The 19,667-nt window shown below is 49.9% G+C and overlaps 2 protein-coding genes across 2 annotated transcripts in view; one reads left to right on the top strand and one right to left on the bottom strand.

The window, feature by feature from the left end:
* The window catches only part of VCL (vinculin), a 147,277-nt gene extending 144,404 nt beyond the window's left edge, over nt 1-2,873 (top strand). Inside the window, exon 22 of the mRNA XM_015414526.1 lies at nt 573-2,873. Coding sequence (XP_015270012.1) covers nt 573-719 — 147 coding nt within the window. The 3' untranslated portion in view covers nt 720-2,873. The remainder of the gene's footprint in view (nt 1-572) is intronic.
* A 1,036-nt stretch (nt 2,874-3,909) lies between these two features.
* AP3M1 (adaptor related protein complex 3 mu 1 subunit) overlaps nt 3,910-19,667 on the bottom strand; it is a 17,460-nt gene continuing 1,702 nt past the window's right edge. Inside the window, exons 2-9 of the mRNA XM_015414520.1 lie at nt 17,016-17,291; nt 16,445-16,616; nt 15,439-15,576; nt 13,545-13,630; nt 11,162-11,295; nt 9,385-9,592; nt 6,943-7,087; nt 3,910-4,784 (exon numbers count right to left, since the gene is read on the bottom strand). Of these exons, the coding sequence (XP_015270006.1) occupies nt 4,684-4,784; nt 6,943-7,087; nt 9,385-9,592; nt 11,162-11,295; nt 13,545-13,630; nt 15,439-15,576; nt 16,445-16,616; nt 17,016-17,288 (1,257 nt within the window). The 5' untranslated portion in view covers nt 17,289-17,291 and the 3' untranslated portion in view covers nt 3,910-4,683. The remainder of the gene's footprint in view (nt 4,785-6,942; nt 7,088-9,384; nt 9,593-11,161; nt 11,296-13,544; nt 13,631-15,438; nt 15,577-16,444; nt 16,617-17,015; nt 17,292-19,667) is intronic.

Here is a 19,667-nt window from a genome sequence, read left to right as displayed (position 1 = left end):
GCCAATCCCACAGAAAGCAAAACCTCCCTGACAAGAGGAGTGCCCTGGGTTGGCCCCGTCGCACCAGACCTCGGAGGCTCAGCAGGGCCGTCCCTGGTGTTGGGACCTGGACGGGAGACCACCGAGGAAGCCCAGGGCTGCTGTGCTGAGGCTGTCCAGCTCTTGCCTTGGAAACCCTGCAGGGTCGCCATGAAGCACCTGCGACTCAGCGGCAAAAAGAGAGACGTTTGGTGTCGTGTTTTGTGGCATTTTTGGTCGCTGCAGGATTGGGTTAAAAAGCATTCCGGTTCCGCCTGCTCTCGCTTCCTAGGGTGCCCCTGGGGAGGTGTGGGTTAGTTAGCACTCTTGGCGCTCAGGGCTTGTGCTGGAACACCGTCGGTCCCAGTCAGAAGCAAATACTGGCAGGATCTGTGCACCTGTAATGAAGGGAGATGCCCGCAGAAGGGGACGGACCAGCCGACTCGTCTCTTGCCTGAGCGACATCTGTCCCTAGGAAGAGGCCGGTCATTGGAAACGTCTGCACGCTTCTTCCAAAGCACCCATTTTGAAACAAATTAATCTTTTCCCTGCAGGCGACGGAGATGCTGGTCCACAACGCCCAGAACCTGATGCAGTCTGTTAAGGAGACTGTCCGAGAAGCTGAGGCGGCTTCTATCAAGATCAGAACGGATGCTGGATTCACTCTGCGCTGGGTCAGGAAAACTCCGTGGTACCAGTAGAGAGCGGCTGTCTGCTCCACCCCCACCACCCCCCAGCCCCCAAAGCATTGTCTTTTATACAATCCCTTTTGAAGCAGAGGAGAATTTTGTACTCGGTGAAAAGGTGCTGCAAAGATGGCGGCTCGCCTTCCGGAGCCCTTGGGAGGGGCCTTAACTCTGTGCCGAGCTCCCTTTTGTATCTAACCTCACCGCCATTTTTTTTTGTCTCCAAAAGGACTGCTACTCTTTCTCTCTTGCTTCTCTGAAGGCCTTTAAAAAAATCCTGTGTTTTCATGAACTCTAATTTCAGAATCACATTTCACCCCCTCCCCAATATGCCAATGGTTTCTACGCGAGGCAATAGATGCAGGTTTCAGTTTAGCATGGATTGAAATTCTGGGACACTCTCCGTTTGCGTAGCTCTTTTTATTGTGAGGGACAATCAGAAGACAAGAGAGTGCGGCGCTTCATTGTCTTCTGCTCCCTTTTCTAACTCTGAGTTGGTGTAACGCTAAATGAATTTCCTTCAAAAGCTTTGCCCCACTATGGGGGGAAAAGGTGGTTTGCCGAAAAGCTGCTGCTGCTGCTATAGGGATGGGGTGGGGTGGGGGGCAGGTAGAGACCCTAAGCCATCAAAAATTGGGATAATGTCGCCATAGCTGCCAGCAATTGGCAGAGCGCCTTGTGCGGAGAGCATTGCTGGTTTCAGAGGCAGAGCACAACCCCTGACCCCAATCCATCCCTCGGCGTAATTCAGTTCAAAAGAGCCAGAGAAGAAGAGTCTGGGTGCTTCCGCTTCTTCCCACCCGCCAGGCCGCCGACCAGTTGCCTTCTCTTTGCTTCCGAGGCCAGCAGGAAGAGTCTCCATTTTCAGGGAATTCTGCCACCCTGCTTGTTTCATTCTAGCAACAGAAAAGCCTGGGGCTGTGTATTCTCATCACTGTACCGAAAGCACACGAGGTCTTTCTGTGTAGGCTTTCAGACATAACTCTTCATGCAATTCCAGGCTATCCGTACTTTGTAGGGAAATCTTGCATGCGTGCAGCATAAACCCAGTGCTTTGGAGAACGGCATCGAATGTCAGATGGAATAATTTATTTCAATCATGTTCAGGATGCTGGTATTCGGAAGTGTGTTTGCTGCGAAGGTAGCATGTCTGTGCTTTAGCGTGCTTCAGGACAGACAGGCAGACGGTTGCCATTTGCGTAGAGTGTTACTTTGGGGATTCCCTTGCACCAGACACCCTCCTCCTGTACAAGCTCTGTTGACACTAACACTCAAAGCACATTTGCCTTAGGAGGGAGGCGTGTTACTTGCCCAGCACCATTACGTGCTGATGCTACAGCACCCTCTGTAGATCAAGACACTTTTGTGCAATGATTTCTGCTCAGCTGACGGCTACAAAAAACTCGTGAGCAAGTTGAAACCTGTTAGCTTCACTTTCCTGTGAGTTGCACTTTCTAGCCGGTAAAGATTCCCTGGACCATCAGCATTTGCCCTTCCCTTGGCCCGTGCAACTTAAAAGGGTACAGAAATAACTTTCTCGTCATTTCTACTACACTGAAGGAGCAGGTGGCGCTTGCTTTTCTCCCCGTCTCTCCCCTCTAGCCTCCTTCATTGCTCGTGGTTAGAGATGGCCACCTGTCTGGTACCTTCATTTCGCCTCTGGCAATAACTAGCCACAGCCGGCACAGGGAAGGGACCGTCTCTCGCCTGAACGCCCTCCCAACTTCTCGCCCCGGCCTCTTTCCCTCTCACGAGCGGCGTCATAACCCTTCTCATTGCTTGACTTTGTATTAATGCAATATTACTAATGCCTTTAAAATTATATGATGGTTTATGCCAAAGATTGTTTTCTTTTTGTTGAGGAATGTTTTGAGAGAAAGCTCTGAATCCAGGTTGCCTTGGATATTTCTTCAGAATGTGTGTTTAGCTCAACAATCTTTTATAGAAGGTAATATCCTCTACACCTTATGCAATTGTATGCTTTCCTGAACACTTGTGTTCATCAGAGACCTAAGATGAAACAAACTTGAATGTCTGGTAGGAACGTTTTTTGCCACTAAAATACCTTTGTTTATGAACAAGAAATTTTGTTGTATATGCTAATATTTTCAAACCTTCTTTGTTCTGTTCAAACAAAATAAAAATGCATTTGTATTAAAAAAATCTATTCAAACGCACTGTTTCCTGGGTTCAATGGAAAGATCAATTTAGTTTTTAAAAAATCATATATGTGAATGAACAGGGAAAAATACTCATGAGGCTTAGCACCCAGCCACATGCATCCAACTGTTGGGTGGTAAAAGGGAGAATGGCAGTTAGGAAGATACTTGTGGCAGGGAAAACCACACTTCTTTTAAGCCAAGCGTTGTTTCTCCTAGAAGTACTTCATTCTGGCAACAAGTTCTCAACAGTGTGACGGGTAGTAGACAACTTCAGACGCGACTGTAGATCAGTAGGGCGTCCAAAGCAGCCTGTATTAACTAGGGGTGTACACTTGGTGTATACCGAGCCACATGAATACCAAAAAACCCACCCCTTATTGGTATTTTTCGGGTCCTTATTCAGCCAAATCAGATTTTCAGCAGCGCGAGGTCACCCACCTTCTGGGTTGCGGGAAACCGTTCCAGCCCTTCCTTTCGCTCCCCTCCAGTGCTCTTTGGTTTCAATGAGAGGAAGTGGCATGACTGGGGATCCAGTACCCATCATCCCCTATGGGGAATGGCCCCCATCGGGGATGATGGAGCCAAATAAATTCGGCAATACAGATTATTTCCCGCATCCCGATACAATACCAATACTGGGATTCGGGAGTATCAGTATATACCGATATTTTCCAGGTTTTTGGTATTTGTGTGTGTGCGCACCCCTACTACTAAGTTGCTGTGAATGTCCAGGACACTGACCCCGCACGAAGCTGGAGAGGAGGGAACAACGGCGGCACGGACACTCACAGCAAGCGAGTGCGGACTGCCTCCTGCCCTCTGGATCAACAACCAGACGTGAAAAGCAATAAGGACTCAAAGGCATTCAGACGTTACATGTTAATTCAAGGGAACTTAAACATTTGCACTGCAGACAGTACACGGAGTATTTCTAGGAGTAACCCCACAGAGAAGAGAGCCCACAGATTCCAGTGGGCCTCCCGCGTGCTGAGCTGCAGGTAACAACCCAAACAGCGGACTGAACAGACAAGAGAGGCCACTTCTAGCGGAGTTCCCTTTTATTTCATTACAAACCAGCAACACAACCCTGTGCCGCTACTCTTGAGGTATCCACGGCACTGACGGACAACGGTGGGTGTGAGAAGAGACACTTTTAAAGTAGGGGGTACCGGCAAAATCCAAGCCCACTTCGATACCACTTTGCACCTGCCAAGAAAAGCAAGTCGGTAGACAAACTAGCGTTGGCTCCCGATTGTCTGCTGGACACACAAGAGGAAAGCAGGTAAGGCCCACACTTTGGCTTAGAAGGCAGAGTACGGTAAACAGTGCGGGGAGCCGCCTCCTCCTCCTCCTCTCCCACGAGGCCTTGCAAAGAGCCGTGTGGAGTGCGCCAACTTCTCCCGGGCTCTGGGCGCTCGTGTCTTCTGCAGTGCTGTCCAAGGGAGGGGCTTGCCAGATATTCCGCACCTTTCTTCTTGTGCTTTGGTAGGCTGCTTGGCAGTGTACAGTATTAGCTGGTTCTGCGGGCAGTTCTGGGGGTGTCGTGATGATTTCAAGAACCCGAGGATTCCACAGAAAGGAAACGGTGCTCCAGAAAGAACAACTCTAGTTCAAAGCCACAGACCGTGATGCATTAAGCTACCATGAGGCTTGAGGGGGCTACAGTGTGTGGGGATGAGGCAAATCAGAGCCCTCGTTCAATTGGCATCTAAGAGTGCATCGCTACAGAATCACATTTACCCTCCAACATACAAAAAACCCTCCACAAATCAAAGCCACACTCCCGTTTCCTGCCAGAAAAGCAGGGATCGTGTGCCTCAAGTTCGGACTTGGAATTTCCCCGCTTTTGTGATGTACTTCACGCCCTTGAAAGGCTTGTACTTCTCTCCGTACATGTCCAGGCGATTGACTTTCAGTCCTGGAGTGGGGGATACAGAAAGGATAAAAACATTTCTCAATACTTCTTCTCGAACTTGATGAGGAAGGAATGGAGAGATATCTATCCGAGGGACCAATTAAAAATTTGTATCTGAATACATAAGAATTTTGAACCGAGCAATAACAATACAAGAAATCACGAAGGTAAAAAAAGACTTTAAAAAGATAAAGCACCTTGCCAGATGGCTTGACAGCAACATATAAATGGCTTTGAAGACATAGTTTATCTTTATAGCCTTTGTGTAAATAATTTAATAGGCTACTTGTGATAATTTCATGCCAAGTAAAAATGGCCACAGTCATATCTTATGTTCCTAAAGTAAGAGAATGACTTTCAATCCGGAAAAGATAAAAGAAGTGCCAATGTAGCATTGTTTTCAATTCCCCCAAATATTTCCATTTTCCCGAGCTTCAGAATTTCCGGAAAAGTTACATCTCTAGTCCCACAGGTCACCCTCCCCCATCCACCCCTTGTGCCTCCCCTCCCATTGGTTGGGTGCCCCACCCCCTTCTAAGGGCCGTTCCAAGGCTCAGCCCTCCCTTCCTGCTGGGGCTCGGCGTCGGGGTTTCAGCCACGGTGTAGCTCAGAGTTGCCTGGGCTGCTTCGTGCCATCTCTCTGGGGCCAACGTCTCCCGTGCGGGTAAGGCTTTCCCCTGGGGCGGGTTTTCCAGCGAGCCTGGCCGTCTCTGGAGCCACATGGGTCGGGTCAGGTCCGGGCCACTCCACCGCCCCCTCCAGCCTCGGCACCCTCCTCGGGGCTCCCATCCACCGGGCCCATTTCCAACCTCGGGCCCATGGCGGCGCGTGGGCTGGGGAGCCACTTTCAGGCGCTTCCCGTGTCTCGGTGGGGCCAGGTGTGGTGGCGCAGCGGGGTGGTGCAGCGACACCGCTTCCCGTGGGCCCCCCCAGCTCGCCAGTCCCGCTCACCGGGCGGCAAGGCCGTGCTGTGGTGGGACACACGTCTCTTCCAGAAAGATGAGCCACTCACCCCAGAGGATTCCTCCCCCCTCTCCAAGCCACACAAACTCTAGATTAATCCTCAACCTTTTGGGTCTGCAGTGGAGTCTGGGAAGAGAACGGAGAATTCTGCAAAGCCCGAGGCATCCCAGGATCATGGCACTGGAAGGGGCCCCACAGGCCCTCTATCTAGTCCAGCCCCCTGCTCAACGCAGGACTAGCCGAGAGCCTCCCTGGCAAGCGTTTCTGCTGAAGGACTGCCAGGGAGGGGGAGCTCACCACCTCCCAAGGCCGCTGATCCCACTGTGGCACAACTCTTAACTGTAGAAAATGTTTCCCCTGAGATCCAGCCGGTACCTTCCCGCTCTTTATTGCGCGTCCTCTCCACTAAGAGGGTTCAAGGAAAACCCAGAAGAAGAATCAAATCTCCTAATCGCTACCCCATCCTGGCTGGCTTCACTGATTCACAAAGAGGACAATATACAACTCTCAGTAATAAAATTATATAGGCTTGGTAACCCAAACAAGCCCAACAGAAAATACCCAAGAGACATTTTGATTGAACTGGCAGACCTAAGAGAAAAAAAAATGCTATCATGAAGCTGGCTCGTGAACTAGGATATCTAACATTTCATGAGGCCAAAACCAGCGTCTTTCCTGACTTACCAGCGGAAGCCTTGAAAATACGACAACTAACTAAGAGAAATCACCTTGAAACTCGGAGAACATAAGATCCAATACCGATGGTCATCCCCAGGCCAAATGAGAGTTATACACCAAGGGAAACAGTACTTGGCTTCAGACAAAGACAGTGGACTTTACCTATTGAGATCCCTACAACTAGAAGAACCTATGGAAACTACAAAACCATCATTCAAAAGAAGAATACAATTTGAACTATCTCCACAAAAAGCCACAAAGATTCCGGTCTTTAATTCGGGAGCAAATAATCTCAGAAGATAAAAAGGACTGGGTAAATGCACGTCCTCTCCTCTGGTTGCCAGCGGGAACCGCTCCCTGCCCTCCTCCAAGCGACAGCCCTGCAGAGACTCGAAAAGAGCACTCGTGTCCCCCCCCCCGCCTCCTCTTCTGCAGACTGAACTTCCCCACGTCCCTTGGCCTTTCCTTGTAGCTCCTCCTCTGCACCCGCTCCGGGCCCGCGTGGCCCCTCTCGCCTCACCTGAAATGGCCAGCTGCTGGATCTTGAACTGAATGTTCAGGCTGGGGTTCTCTTCTGGCTTGGGGGCTCCAGACTGCAAGGTCACTGCTCCTTTAAGGCCGGGCAACTTCTGAGCGGTGATCTTGCCGACGTCCCACATTAGCACCTGAAACCACAACATTCGTATGGTGATTTCCCCAAACGTGCTCACTCCGGCAATCAGAAGTGTGTGTGTGTGTGGGGGAGTGTTATGCTAAGAATGAAAGATGTGCTTGGGAATGAAGGTATTTTGCTCTGGGACCCATCTGACACGTTTAGGAAAAAGTTTCACTCACGTGTCTTTGACTCAATCAACAGCACATTTTATTATAGGAACGGGTAAGCAACGGAAGCACCCGCACGCAACTAAACGGCTGCATGTGCTCCAGTCACATGGTTGTCACGGTTTGCATAAAGGTGAAGTACAAGCAAAACCAGAACACCACGAAATCAAAGTCTCGATGAGAAATGCAAGCCGGGAGCAATGCTACAGCAACAGCGGCAGCATTTGTAGAAGTGACAAACCAACATGCCAGTTTCAGCATTAAGAAGCAGGAGAGGCAGCTGGAAGCCACAGTCTCGTTATAGGCACACGGGGACTGGTTTGGAAAAAAGGATTCCAGCAACCTAGCCGGTTTCTTCCCAATCCAAACATGTTTAGAAAGAGGCCATCAATAGTATGTGCCGTCTGATGAACATCTGAACATGCATCTTGTGCATATTTGGGAAACGTGGAAGAAGTGATTCTGGAGGAAAGCCTTCCTTCAAAATGAACACTGAAAGTAAGTCCCCATGATCAGTTACACTTTGTCAGGATTGCTGAATGAACCAAATCCAGAAGTGTTCTTATTAAGACGGCGCTGACAACTTACACATCTAGAAGATGGAGCCTTATCCCCCACAAACCCCTAACCACAAGTCTAGACCAAGGGAAGGAGCCACCTCGGCCCAAACGCTGGAAACAGACTCCCTGCGGCTCTTGCAGCACTTTTCTGCGCCAAGTCCAGCCCTTGAGACCGGTCCCTTGTGCAGTGCCTGCAACTTAACACACAGTAGTGCTGAGCAGCTACTACGGATCAGGTACAGAGTCAGGAGGGAGGGCCGTGGCTCAGTGGGGAAGCCTCCGCTTGGAATGCAGAAGGTCCCAGGTATTGTAAACAGATCAGCCAGTATCATCATGCCCCTATATAAATCAATGGTGCGACCTCATTTGGAATACTGTGTGCAGTTCTGGTCACCACACCTCAAAAAGGATATTATAGCTCTGGAAAAAGTGCAGAAAAGGGCAATTCGAATGATAAAAGGGTTGGAACACTTTCTCTATGAGGAAAGGTTAAGGCGCTTAGGGCTCTTTAGCTTGGAGAAACGACGACTGAGGGGTGACATGATTGAGGTTTATAAGATTATGCATGGGATAGAGCAGGTAGAGAAAGAGGTACTTTTCTCCCTTTCGCACAATACAAGAACTCGTGGGCACTCCATGAAACTGCAGAGCGGTCGGGTTAGAACGGATAAAAGGAAGTACTTCTTCACCCAAAGAGTGATTGACACTTGGAATTCACTGCCACAGGAAGTGGTGGCGGCTACAAGCATGGACGGCTTCAAAAGGGAATTAGATAAGCATATGTAGCAGAGGTCCATCAGTGGCTTGAGCCACAAGGTATAGATAGGGGCTCCGGGGCAAGGGATGCTCTGTCTTCATGGTGCTCGGGGGGGTCAAGAGTGGGATGGCTTCTAGTGTCCTGGCCCCACTGGTGGACCTTCTGATGGCCCCTGGTATTTCTGGCCACTGTGTGATACAGTGTTGGACTGGATGGGCCTTTGGCCTGATCCAACATTGGCTTCTCTTATGTCTGGGGCAAGTGATGCTCTGTCATCTTGGTGCTTGGGGGGGATCAACAGTGGGAGGGCTTCTAGTGTCCTGGCCCCACTGGTGGACCTCCTGATGGCACTGGTAGTTTTTGGCCATTGTGTGACACAGAGTGTTGGACTGGATGGGCCTTTGGCCTGATCCAACATTGGTATCTCTTATGTTCTCATGTTCAATCCCTGGTGCCTCCAGCTAAAAGGATCAGGCAGGAGGTGATGGGAAAGACCTTTCTTTGCCTGAGACCCTGGAGAGCGGCTGCCAGTCTGAGCGGACAATGCTGACCTTCGTGGGCCAATTCAGTATCAGGAAGCTTCATGTGTTCGGATGCTCCCGGGCCTGTGCACTGTGTGCCCACCAAGAGGAACAAAGGTGTTCAAGCAAGGATGAAGCGGCTGTGAGTGCTGGCCTCTCCATGAACCCTTCCCCGTGGTACGCACCACCCTCCAAACGCCGTGGCCGCCATTCACTTCCAGAGGAAGAGCCCCTCTAACTAGGTGAAGGGGGCTGGGCCGGCCGCACCCTGAAGACCCCCGGGCGGCTGGAGGAGGACTCACCTTCGTGACGGGATCAAAAGTGTAGCTGCCTTGGGAGGCTGTCAGGTTCATATTGAGTACTGCTTTTGGCATGTGGACTGTCATGACAGCCCCTTCCACCGTCTTCCCCATGCTCTGCTTCGGTCCGATCGTGACATCAAACCTTCCACAAGAGGAGTTCTCTTTGAAAGTGATGGTGTGCTTCACGTACACGGGAATGGCAACCAAACTAGGAGGGAGGAAAGGAGAGCAGGGCTTTTTCCGAAGGAAAGCGGCAAACCTACGAGGTGCATCAAGTCCCGGCGGGCCACGCGACGTGGCTGTGGGCAGGCCTCCCCCCCCCCATGCAGTCAGAGCAGCTGGACGGTTCCGGAAGGCCACCCACCCGCTCAGGAATGCACTCAGCAGGATGAATCAAGCATCGGTCCACTGGAAGTGTCAGGTCTGCAGGACACACAAGTGAGTCGTCGTGCTAAGAGAAGCTGCTCCCTCACTTCCAGCAGCTGGAATCCAGTGGCCTACAGTGGCAAGCTGGGGGGGGGGAGGCGTGGACAAATCGTTCCGGAATCCCTTGTCCACAGGGGTGGGGCCTCAACAGACCAACTCACAGATGTGTGAGTGTGTACAAAGTGCTGTCAGATCACAGCCGACTTATGGGCAACCCCGTAAAGTTTTTAAGGCAAAAGAGACTAAGAGGGGTGGTTCGGCATTGCCTGCCTCTGAGTAGAGACTCTGGACTTCCTTAGTGGTCTCCAATCCAAATATTAACCAGGGCTAACCATGCTGAGCTTCCCAGACATGATGAGGCTGTGCTAGCGAGTCTCGGCTGTGCAACTCAGATTTGGGTAGAGATGTGAAGGCCCGGGAAAAAATCGGAAAAATTCGGGGAAAAAACGTTTCCCCCCGTTTTTTCCCTGAAGCCTTTTTTGTTTTTTCCCGAAAAATTGGAAAAATTGAAAAAAGAAAAGACAAGAAAAAAAATTGATTATGGAACGTTTTATTTTAACATGATGAATAAAATATTTTAAGACAAGGTGTTCAAATATTTTCCAAATCATTTCTAAAATATATATATATATGGTATCAGATTGATCTAATTTCTGTGCACTGAGGGCAAGCAAGTCCTAGGTTACAAACTGAACTCTCCAATGCAAGAACAAGATGCATTTCTTCCTTTAGGAGGTGCGATTTTGTCAGAAGAAAAGAAAAAGGTTTCAGTTTTGTTATCGCATGTGGGTGGGTATTCTGTTTGTAATAATTGTTTGGATACACTATATTTTTAATAGGCTAGTTGTGATTATTTCATGCCAAGTAAAAATGTCCATACTCATATTTTATGTTCCTAAAGTAACAGAATGACTTTCAATCTAGAAAAGACAAAAGAGATGCTAATGTAGCATTTTTTTTCAATTTTTCCGAAAATTTCCGTTTCCCCCCGGAAAAAAACTGGAAAAAAATCGGGGGGTTTTCTGAGCTTCAAACTTTCCGGAAATTTTACATCGCTAGGCTTGGGATGCTGAGGTTGGACAGAGGAATGAAGGCGCCAGCATAAAACAGCAACCAAACCACAGATCCTTCCTCCAACTGCAGACCCTGAGCCTGTGGGCAGAGATTCCGCTTTGTTTTGGCCTCTGAAAGTGTGCCTGTTTTTCCTGGCCCAAAGGCAACATTTAAGTCACCAAGAACCTCCTGACGGAAGCAACCGAAATTCCTTCTGGACACAGGGAGGAAGCAACGGGGGTGAGAGAGACAGCTGCGGACGGCATCCCAGCCAAGCGCCTGACCCTTGGAGACTTACTTTTGTGAACTGACCCGATAGGAAATCAGTCTGAAGTTTCCATCTGGAGGGATGAAGGAGAGGACTCTTTCCGACTCCCAGCGCTTGAACCGAATGCATGGGTGGAAGCTCACGTCATCGAGAAGCCTCGGGTTCTGTGGACCGGGAAAACACGGCAAGTTCTTTCCACCGAATAACAGCCCTGATGCTTGGTAACATGCTCGCCCCTGAAGGAAGAATCTATTCATTTACGTAAGAAGCCATTGGTGTGCCTGGATCGATGCTCGAGGTCTAGCTCAGTCTCATCTTTCACGAATCACAATAGTCTTGGAAGGACAGACCCCTCCTGCAGCGGAAGTCTGCTAGAAGACTGAATGAGTTTAACATGCTTTAAATGTTTATCACGTCATTCAATTATTGTTACATTATTTTGTCTATAAGCCTATGTAATATGTAGACTGCCCTGAATAAATGTTTAAAAAAACACCCAGACTTTAAAGAGCATTTTCGTGATTTAAGAGAAGAGAAGAAGAGGGGGGAAGCCAATCCGAATATCCAAATACGAATGAAGAATCTGTGCACATGGTTAAAAATATGAAGATACTATAAAGGAGGGAGGGGGGGGTAAAAGGATAGTACAATGATTTAATGTAAGAGTATGTATATAAGCTGCAATAATTATAATAATAAAAAAAATTTTAAAAAAGAGAAGAGAAGAAGAAGAGATTGGATGTATACCCCGCCCTTCACTACCCAAAGGTGTCTCAGAGCGGCTTACAAACTCCTTTCCCTCCCCCTCCCCACAACAAACACCCTGTGAGGTAGGCGGGGCTGAGAGAGTTCTTGACAGAAACTGCTCTTTTTCAAGGACAGCTCTTATCAGAACTATGGCTTGCCCAAGGTCATCCAGCCAGGTGCAAGTGGAGGAGTGGGGAATCAAACCCGCTTCTCCCAGATTAGAGTCCATGCACTTAACCACTAAGAAGAAGAAGAGGTTGGATTTATACCCCATGGCCCTTCACTACCCAAGGGAGTCTCAGAGCGGCCTACAAACTCCTTCCCCTTCCCCTCCCCACAACAGACACCCTGTAAGGTCGGTGGGGCTGAGAGAGCTCTTGACAGAAACTGCTCTTTTTCAAGGACAGCTGTGCTAGAGCTTGTGACTGACCCAAGGTCACATCAGCAGGTGCAAGTGGAGGAGTGGGGAATCAAACCCGGCTCTCCCAGATTAGAGTCCACCTGCACTTAACCACTGCACCAAACTGGCTTAATACACTCAGAGGCACAGCCTGCTCCACTGACAGCTTGAGACCTCCCCTTTCCCCCCATTAATTGTTCCAAAAAACACACACACACACAAAAAGAAAGGAAACACACAGTTAATGGGTAAAAGGGAACATTTTGAGATACATTTGAACCCGGGACTGTCAGATATCAAACAGATTTAGATTTGATTGCAAGAGGCGTTATTATTCTTTCTTCTTTTCTCCCGCCCACCCCCCTTCTTTAAATATAAATGATTGGCACAGATTATATGAACACGGCAGATTCTTTACTTTGATCTAAATTTGATATATGTTGTATTTCTTTATGTGTACATTACTTAAAAAGAACAAAGAAAGAAAACACACTCCCAAGTTCCCCTGTAAAAGGTAAAGGTCTCCCTTGCTCGAAAGCCAGACGAGTCCGACTCTAGGGTTGCGGTGCTCATCTCCGTTTCAAAGCCAAAGAGCCAGCGCTGTCCGAAGACGTTTCCGTGGTCATGTGGCCGGCATGACTAAACACCAAGGCGCACACCAAGGCACACGGAACGCTGTTCCCTTCCCACCGGAGTGATACCTATTTATCTACTTGCAATTTCTTGCTTTTGAACTGCCAGGTTGGCAGGAAAGTTCCCCTGAAGGCCTGCCAATTTAAGGCCAAAACTATCCGTCTGAGCTGTTTAGGCTCCAAACTCTCTGGCAAGCCAAAAGATGGGATTTGCACTCAGCTGTAGGCTAATGCTGACCACAGTGCAAAAGCTGCCGCGCTTGAGAAGCTCAGCTGACACACTACATTTCACCCAGGAGAGTTAAAGTTTCCCTTGGCAGCCTGAGCCGGGAGCTGCAACTCTGCCTGGGCGCACAACGAAGACAGATCCCTTGCCCGTCTCCCGCCAAAGGAGCCCCTGAGGGCAGCAGCCAACGTTAAGCACGCCCCCCCCCCAAAAAAATGGTGTCTCCCCCAAGACGAAATCCTGGGCCGGCCAAGGCAGAACAAGCACAGCAAACCAGAGCCCACAAGAGGTCTCCGAGAGCCGTTTGTTTTGCACACAGAGAGCCCAGCCAAAGCTTCATGGGCTACTCTACGGGGCGTCTCTACCAGAAGCACACACTTGTGTGGGAAGAAGAAGAGCTCCGTTTACCATGAAAGAAAGCGAGAGGTCAGGCATCCCCGAGAGCTTGATGCAGGCATCGATGACCCCTTGGATTTCCGCAAAGACAGTGGAGCCTGGAAGAGACAGTTGATTGAAACTACTTCCCGACTGCCTCGCAAGTCCAGAACAAGAGACAATAAAGTACAACGATAGATAAAGTACAACGAAACACCAAAAGATGAAAATCAAAAGCATCAAACAGCTCAAAATATTTAAAAGCAGTAATTATAAATCAAAAACTTACCTAAACACTAAACAGTCCGAAATACTAAAAGAAGCAATTAAGACTAAAAGCCCACAAAAACAACGGACAGGTCAAAATACAAAAAGTAGCAATTAAAACAAAACAAAAAAACACAAAAAGATCAGTCAGTGTTGATCACTTGGAGCTCTCCTGTAACTTACTGAAACTCTTTGCCCCCTTCCTTTCCTCCCCCTGCACTCTGCCTTCGGTCGGACTTCTGCTTCCTCAGTCTACGGTAAGGAAAGGTAAAGGTATCCCTTGCTCGAAAGCCAGTCAAATCTGACTCTAGGGATGCGGTGCTCATCTCCGTTTCCAAGCCGAAGAGCCAGCGCTGTCTGAAGACGTTTCCGTGGTCATGTGGCCGGCATGACTAAACGCCGAGGCGCACAGAATGCTGTTCCCTTCCCACCGAAGTGGTACCTAGTTATCTACTTGCAATGTCTTGCTTTTGAACTGCTCGGTTGGCGGGAGCTGGGGCCAGAGATGGGAGTTCACTCCGGCATGCGGCACTCGGGTCTCGAACTGCTGAACTACTGACCTTCTGGTCTGTAGTTCAGCGTCTTAACCACCTGAGCCACTGCAGCCCCTAAGTCTACAGTAGGGGCGTGCAAAAAAACCTGCCCCCGCTTTTCCTCCCCCTCCCTGAATTCCTCTGAAGCTCAGAGAGGAAAGAAGGCATGCGGGCTGGCTGGGGAAGCGAAAGGCAGGCATGGAAACATCCCTGGTTCCCTGCCTGCTCCTCTCCAGGCAGGGAATCCAGGCATTTATATTTATTTATATTTATTTATTTATATTTGAATTTATATCCTGCCCTACCCCGAAGGCTGGTGGCTCAAAGCTGTTGGGTTTAACTGACTCCTTGTATTCAGTGTAGCAGAATCAACCCCCCAAAAAGCCGGATAATATCGGCTTTTTCGGGTTCAGCATATGTGATACCCAAAAAATACTGATAAGGTCTTTCTCAGGTATATTTTTTTGGTTTGGCTACTGCTGAATGCACACCCCTAGTGTGCAGTTTTGTAAAAAAGGGATGCAGATTTTTCCAGTTGGCTCTTGGCTGCTAGAATTAATTTCAGTCACATCATAGCAGTCACCCAGAATAGCTTAAAGCTGCTACACCAATAAAGGGAATGCAGGAGAGAGGAGTTGTGTGGTGGTTACCAGCCACTAATAGCAGACTCTGCCCGGTCAAGCTGGGGCCCAAGGACCCCCACCCCTCAGCCCTTGGAAGACAACTGCAGTGCTTATTCGGCATCCCACCGTCTTCTCTCGGGTACCACTCTGGGGCAGGTCCAAGGCCTCTTTCTCCCTCTGAGATGCCCAATAAGATCAGCCAACTCGGGCCTCATCCTACCAAGAACTCACTTTCCCCCTCTCAGCCCTGTATCTAAAAAACTGTCGTCATCACCATCATCATCATGAGACCTATTTTGTAAATTTGAGTGAGCTAACAGCGACTGGACAACAACAACAGTGTGAAATTCTCTGAACACGCATTCACTCAACTCTCTCGTTCTCTCTGCTACTGAAGTATTTTATGGTTCGGTGAAAAGATTTGGATCTTTTCCAGCCCTGGCCTCCTCTCGCCCGGTTCCATCCCTCAAGAACAAAGCCCCCAGAGCTGCAGAATCACCCTACCAGACTTGTCTATGATGGCATCAATTTCTTCCACCACATCGAAGTAGGCCTCGTTGTTGGTGTACTTCACCCCCACTCTCCGCCAGGGAATGTTGGACAGCTGGCCCGTCGGAAGAGTGTCACCCACGTTGCTGCTGCCTTGGAGAAACAACGGGCAGACCAACAAAATCAGGAAAATACCGAAAGACGTGGACTGAGGCCAGGCTGTTACCTAGCCTGTCCCACGCACGCATTTTTAAATAGATAAATATCCAAAAACGGTCTTTTCCAAAGCCCTCACACAGAACTGCAGTTTGGAAAGAGTACAAAGAAGTCAGCCAAGAGAGATAAACTGCCAAAAATCTGAAGCCGTGGGAATAAAAAGCTGCTTTTCCCACTGGTTCTTTTTTTCCGGGGGGGGGGGGGGGGGGGCAGGATCTGTGCAATGCTTTCCTATCTATCTTATTTGACGGCTTTTAACAACATAATGCAGCATTTATAACTTAAGCATGTAAAACTGCACTATTTGGCATATTTGTGCAACTTAAAAGCATAAATGCCTTCGTTCTCAACAAACAAAACAGCAAAGCTACATGATACTCGAGAGATACCTGCTGCCACCTGAGCCTCAACACACAGGTCTTACTTTCTGCCATCTAAGAAAAGGGGTGGGGGAAGAAAAGGTGAAACTAGAAAACACATTTTGTGGCAAACAACAGCAACTGTATTTTTGGACAGAAATCATCTCATACAATCACAACAGGTCTAGAAGCATATTTGGGTATCAAGTTAAACTTTCGTGCAACAGACGGAGTACGTAAGGGCTTGCCGCTTCAAAAGACGAAGTGCTTCATAGGTGTCTCTTCCCTCAGTGCCCTCTCAATTCTCCCAACTGGAAACCAGTGGGGGAAGTTCCTGTATTTTTTCAGTCCCCCCCCCGCCAGCATCCACCCCCCCCCCCAAGTCCCTCTTTGGTTCCAAGCGTGGCCCTTAACTGCACAGGTGACAAGCGCCGCCACCCAAGTACCTGTGATGGAGTTCACAACAGAGCGCAGGATGGTGGGAGGTTTGATGAGCTCCTTCAGGATGTTGGATTCCGTCGCCAGCGGGAAGCCGTTGTCCAGCATCTCTTCCAGAAGCTCGTAGACAATGACAACATTGTCTTTAATGGCCGTCTCTGAACATTCTCCAAAGTAATCCTAGGCCAACCGGGAGATGTCAAAGAAGCAGTTTAGTTTGGTTAAGCACTGCCAGCACCCAAGAACTGTGGCTGTGGAAGGAATGCACCGGCAATGGCCGGGGCACGTGTCTCACAGCGTTGGCACTTTTTGAACCACATCTAGGATCTCCGGTTGAGATTAGTGGCTAGAAGTGCTGGGGAGGGGTCGCCCCGGGCCCTTTCCCTTGGCATTGCTGTTCACCTATGGAGCAGGCAGAAGCTTCTCAGTGGGGGATTCTCCCACCAGTGCCCCCCCCCAAGCCCACATCCAGCAGGGAGTCTCTCTTTCTTCCCTTCCCTTGGGAGATTCCCCATCTCCCCCCTGCTTTCTTCTTCCAGGGGTGTGTGTGTGTGTCACCCGGCCGTCCTCCAGACTGACCTGGAAGGTATCTGCCACCCGGTGAAGGAACTCGATGACAAAGAGAGGAGGCACCTCTGTCTGAATGACAGACACAAAAAAGATTTTATCCCGATAGATGCTGATGAGATAGTGGTGAGGCGTGGGGATGACGGGAGGGACATTTTCCACGTCGGCCGCTCTCTCCTGGGCTTCAAAGAAATAATCACACACAGATTGGCTGACCGCGCTCTTCCAGTGCTTCTCCAAGAATATGTCACCAGAACAGTTTATAAGGAACAGACTGTGGATCATCTTCTGTGGGAGACACAGCCACACGGGTCGTTAGGCACCACACAAGCCGTCGGGACACACACACACACACACGATGAAGCGGCCCCCGACTGAATCAGACCACCGCTGGTCCATCCCGGCTACCGCTTTCTGTCCCGACTGGCCGTGGCTACAGGGCCTCAGGCAGAGGCCGGGTCCTTTGAGTCACCAGTGTTCCCTCTCAGCTGAGTGAGTGTGAGCTAGCTCACAGCTTTTTAGCCTCCGGCTCACACATTTTTGTCTCAGCTCAGGAAGGAGGGCTCCAGAACACACTAATTTATGCCATAGCCACATTACTGGCTCACAACTTTCATGCCAGTAGCTCACAAAGTAGGATTTTTGCTCACAAGACTCCACAGCTTAGCGGGAGCATTGCCTGCCAGGTGTGACAGACAGAACCCGGTTTGGATGCAACAGCCACGCCATGGGCTCAACCCCCCTCTCTATGCCCCCCAATTGCACTTTCTGGCTTTGAACGGATCCTTGATGGAAATCCCATCTTCACTCCCTCTTCTTTTCCCTCTGCTCCTCCCCAATTGCCCAATCAGCTATCTAGCTGCTGACCCCCCCTTAAAGACTTTTAATACGATCTTGGAAACTAAGAAGGGTCAGCCCTGGCCAGCCCTTGGATGGAGCAGCGGGGGCCCCACGCTAAGGCAGGCGCCGGCAAACCACCTCTGCACCATGTCTCTTGCCTCGAAAACCCCGCCGGGGGGGGGGGCATAAGTCGGCTGTGACTCAAGGGCGCTTTCCACCAGCAATCATGGGCCACTGGTTTGTCCCCATCCCCTTTATTTTAAAAAAGCTGTTTTGAGGGGTTACACGTCTATACTTTTGCCAAGAGAGAGATCCCAGCCCTGCCCGGGTATCTGCTGATCGACGCTTGAAGGCTGCCGATCACTAGTCTTTGTTGTTGTTCAGTCGCACAGTCGGGTCCGACTCTCCGCGACCCCATGGACCAGCTCCCACCAGGCCTTCCAGTCTTCCGCCGTCCTCTGGAGTTGGCTGAATTTCATGCTCGTTGCATCTATGACACTGTCTAACCATCTCATCCTTTGCCGTCCCCGTCTTCTTTGACCTTCAAAGTCTTTATACGGAGTCTTTATACACTAGTCTTTACACAGAGGCAAACTGTAATTTGCCCGAACCAGCAGACAGTCAAAATGCCTGAAGGGAGAAGGGAACCTCTCTGGCATGGGGGCCCTCCACGGCTCACAGACAGCCACAGTCAAAGCCGCCGTCGCGCCAAAGAACCACCTTTCCTTCCCTCCCCAGCGTGAGGCTGACATCTCCAGGAGCCTGGTGGTGGTTTCCCCATCCCTCTCGTGGCAACTGTCCCGGGGCGTGCCCCAACTGCCAGCCACAGTCCCGACCATGCAGTGGCCTCAACGACTTTCCTGGAACATGTGGCAAGTGCCCCACTTGAGAGCAGTGTCAGAAGAGCCACTGGTGGCATGACAAAGAGCTACACGTGGCTCCCAAGCCAAGGAGTATCACTGCTCTGGTTCCTTCCTGATCGGTGGATTAGAAGAATAGAAATGTTATTGCTGAGGACTCGCCTCAGACGTCCCCTGAATCGACAACATGGGGCAGGCACTCGAAGAGATACCCCCCCTCCAATTCTTAACTAGAATCTGGATTCCAACTACTATTCTTTTGAATAATTGAGCCAGAAGTCTTGGGGGAAAGTCATGATTTGCATTAAAAAATACTTTACTGTACTTCATTACAACTTGCATCTCAGCACGCTGACTTGGGAGTAAGCCCTACTGAAGTCAAGTCAGAGCAAACAGCATTCCTGCCACAGGGAACACCCCTTGCCCCCGCCAAGATGTAACAAAGAGTTGCAAATTGCTTCCTTTGCTTCAGTATCGTGAATAACTTCCTCTCCCTGCCTGGCTGGCTGCCCTCTGTAAGCCTCTGAGCCAGCCCATCCCGGCCTTTCTGTCTGCTGCTTTGAAAACAAGCTCATTCAGTACTGAAAAGAACACCGTAACGCCAGCCAGCTTTATTAAGACTGGTCAACATATTCTGTCGTTTCTGGAGCCCTTCAATATGCTTCCTGTGTGGCTGTGGTCCAGACAATAAACCTCCTACCCGGACAACAGTCTCCACAGCACAGTTCCCTCTAGCACGCGTACGGTGCGCAATGTGCGTGCATTTTGACATATTTACGCAGAGCTTCTCAGATCTGCACACAGGCGCTTCCTCTAGGCCGGCCCCACCCCCACCCTGCTCACCAGATGCCTACGGGGGGGGGGAGGGCACGATGAAAGGGGGAGCTGGAGCCAGGCTGCCTGTGCCGGCCAGCTGAGCCAGGAAAGGTAAGCCGTGGGGCCGGGTTGGGAAGGGGGCTCGCTT

Source organism: Gekko japonicus, unplaced genomic scaffold (assembly GCF_001447785.1).
Source record: "Gekko japonicus isolate JY-2015 unplaced genomic scaffold, Gekko_japonicus_V1.1 scaffold484, whole genome shotgun sequence".
NCBI lineage: Eukaryota > Metazoa > Chordata > Lepidosauria > Squamata > Gekkonidae > Gekko > Gekko japonicus.
The sequence above is the reverse complement of the archived record's forward strand: the minus strand, read 5'-3'. Positions and strand labels throughout refer to the sequence as shown.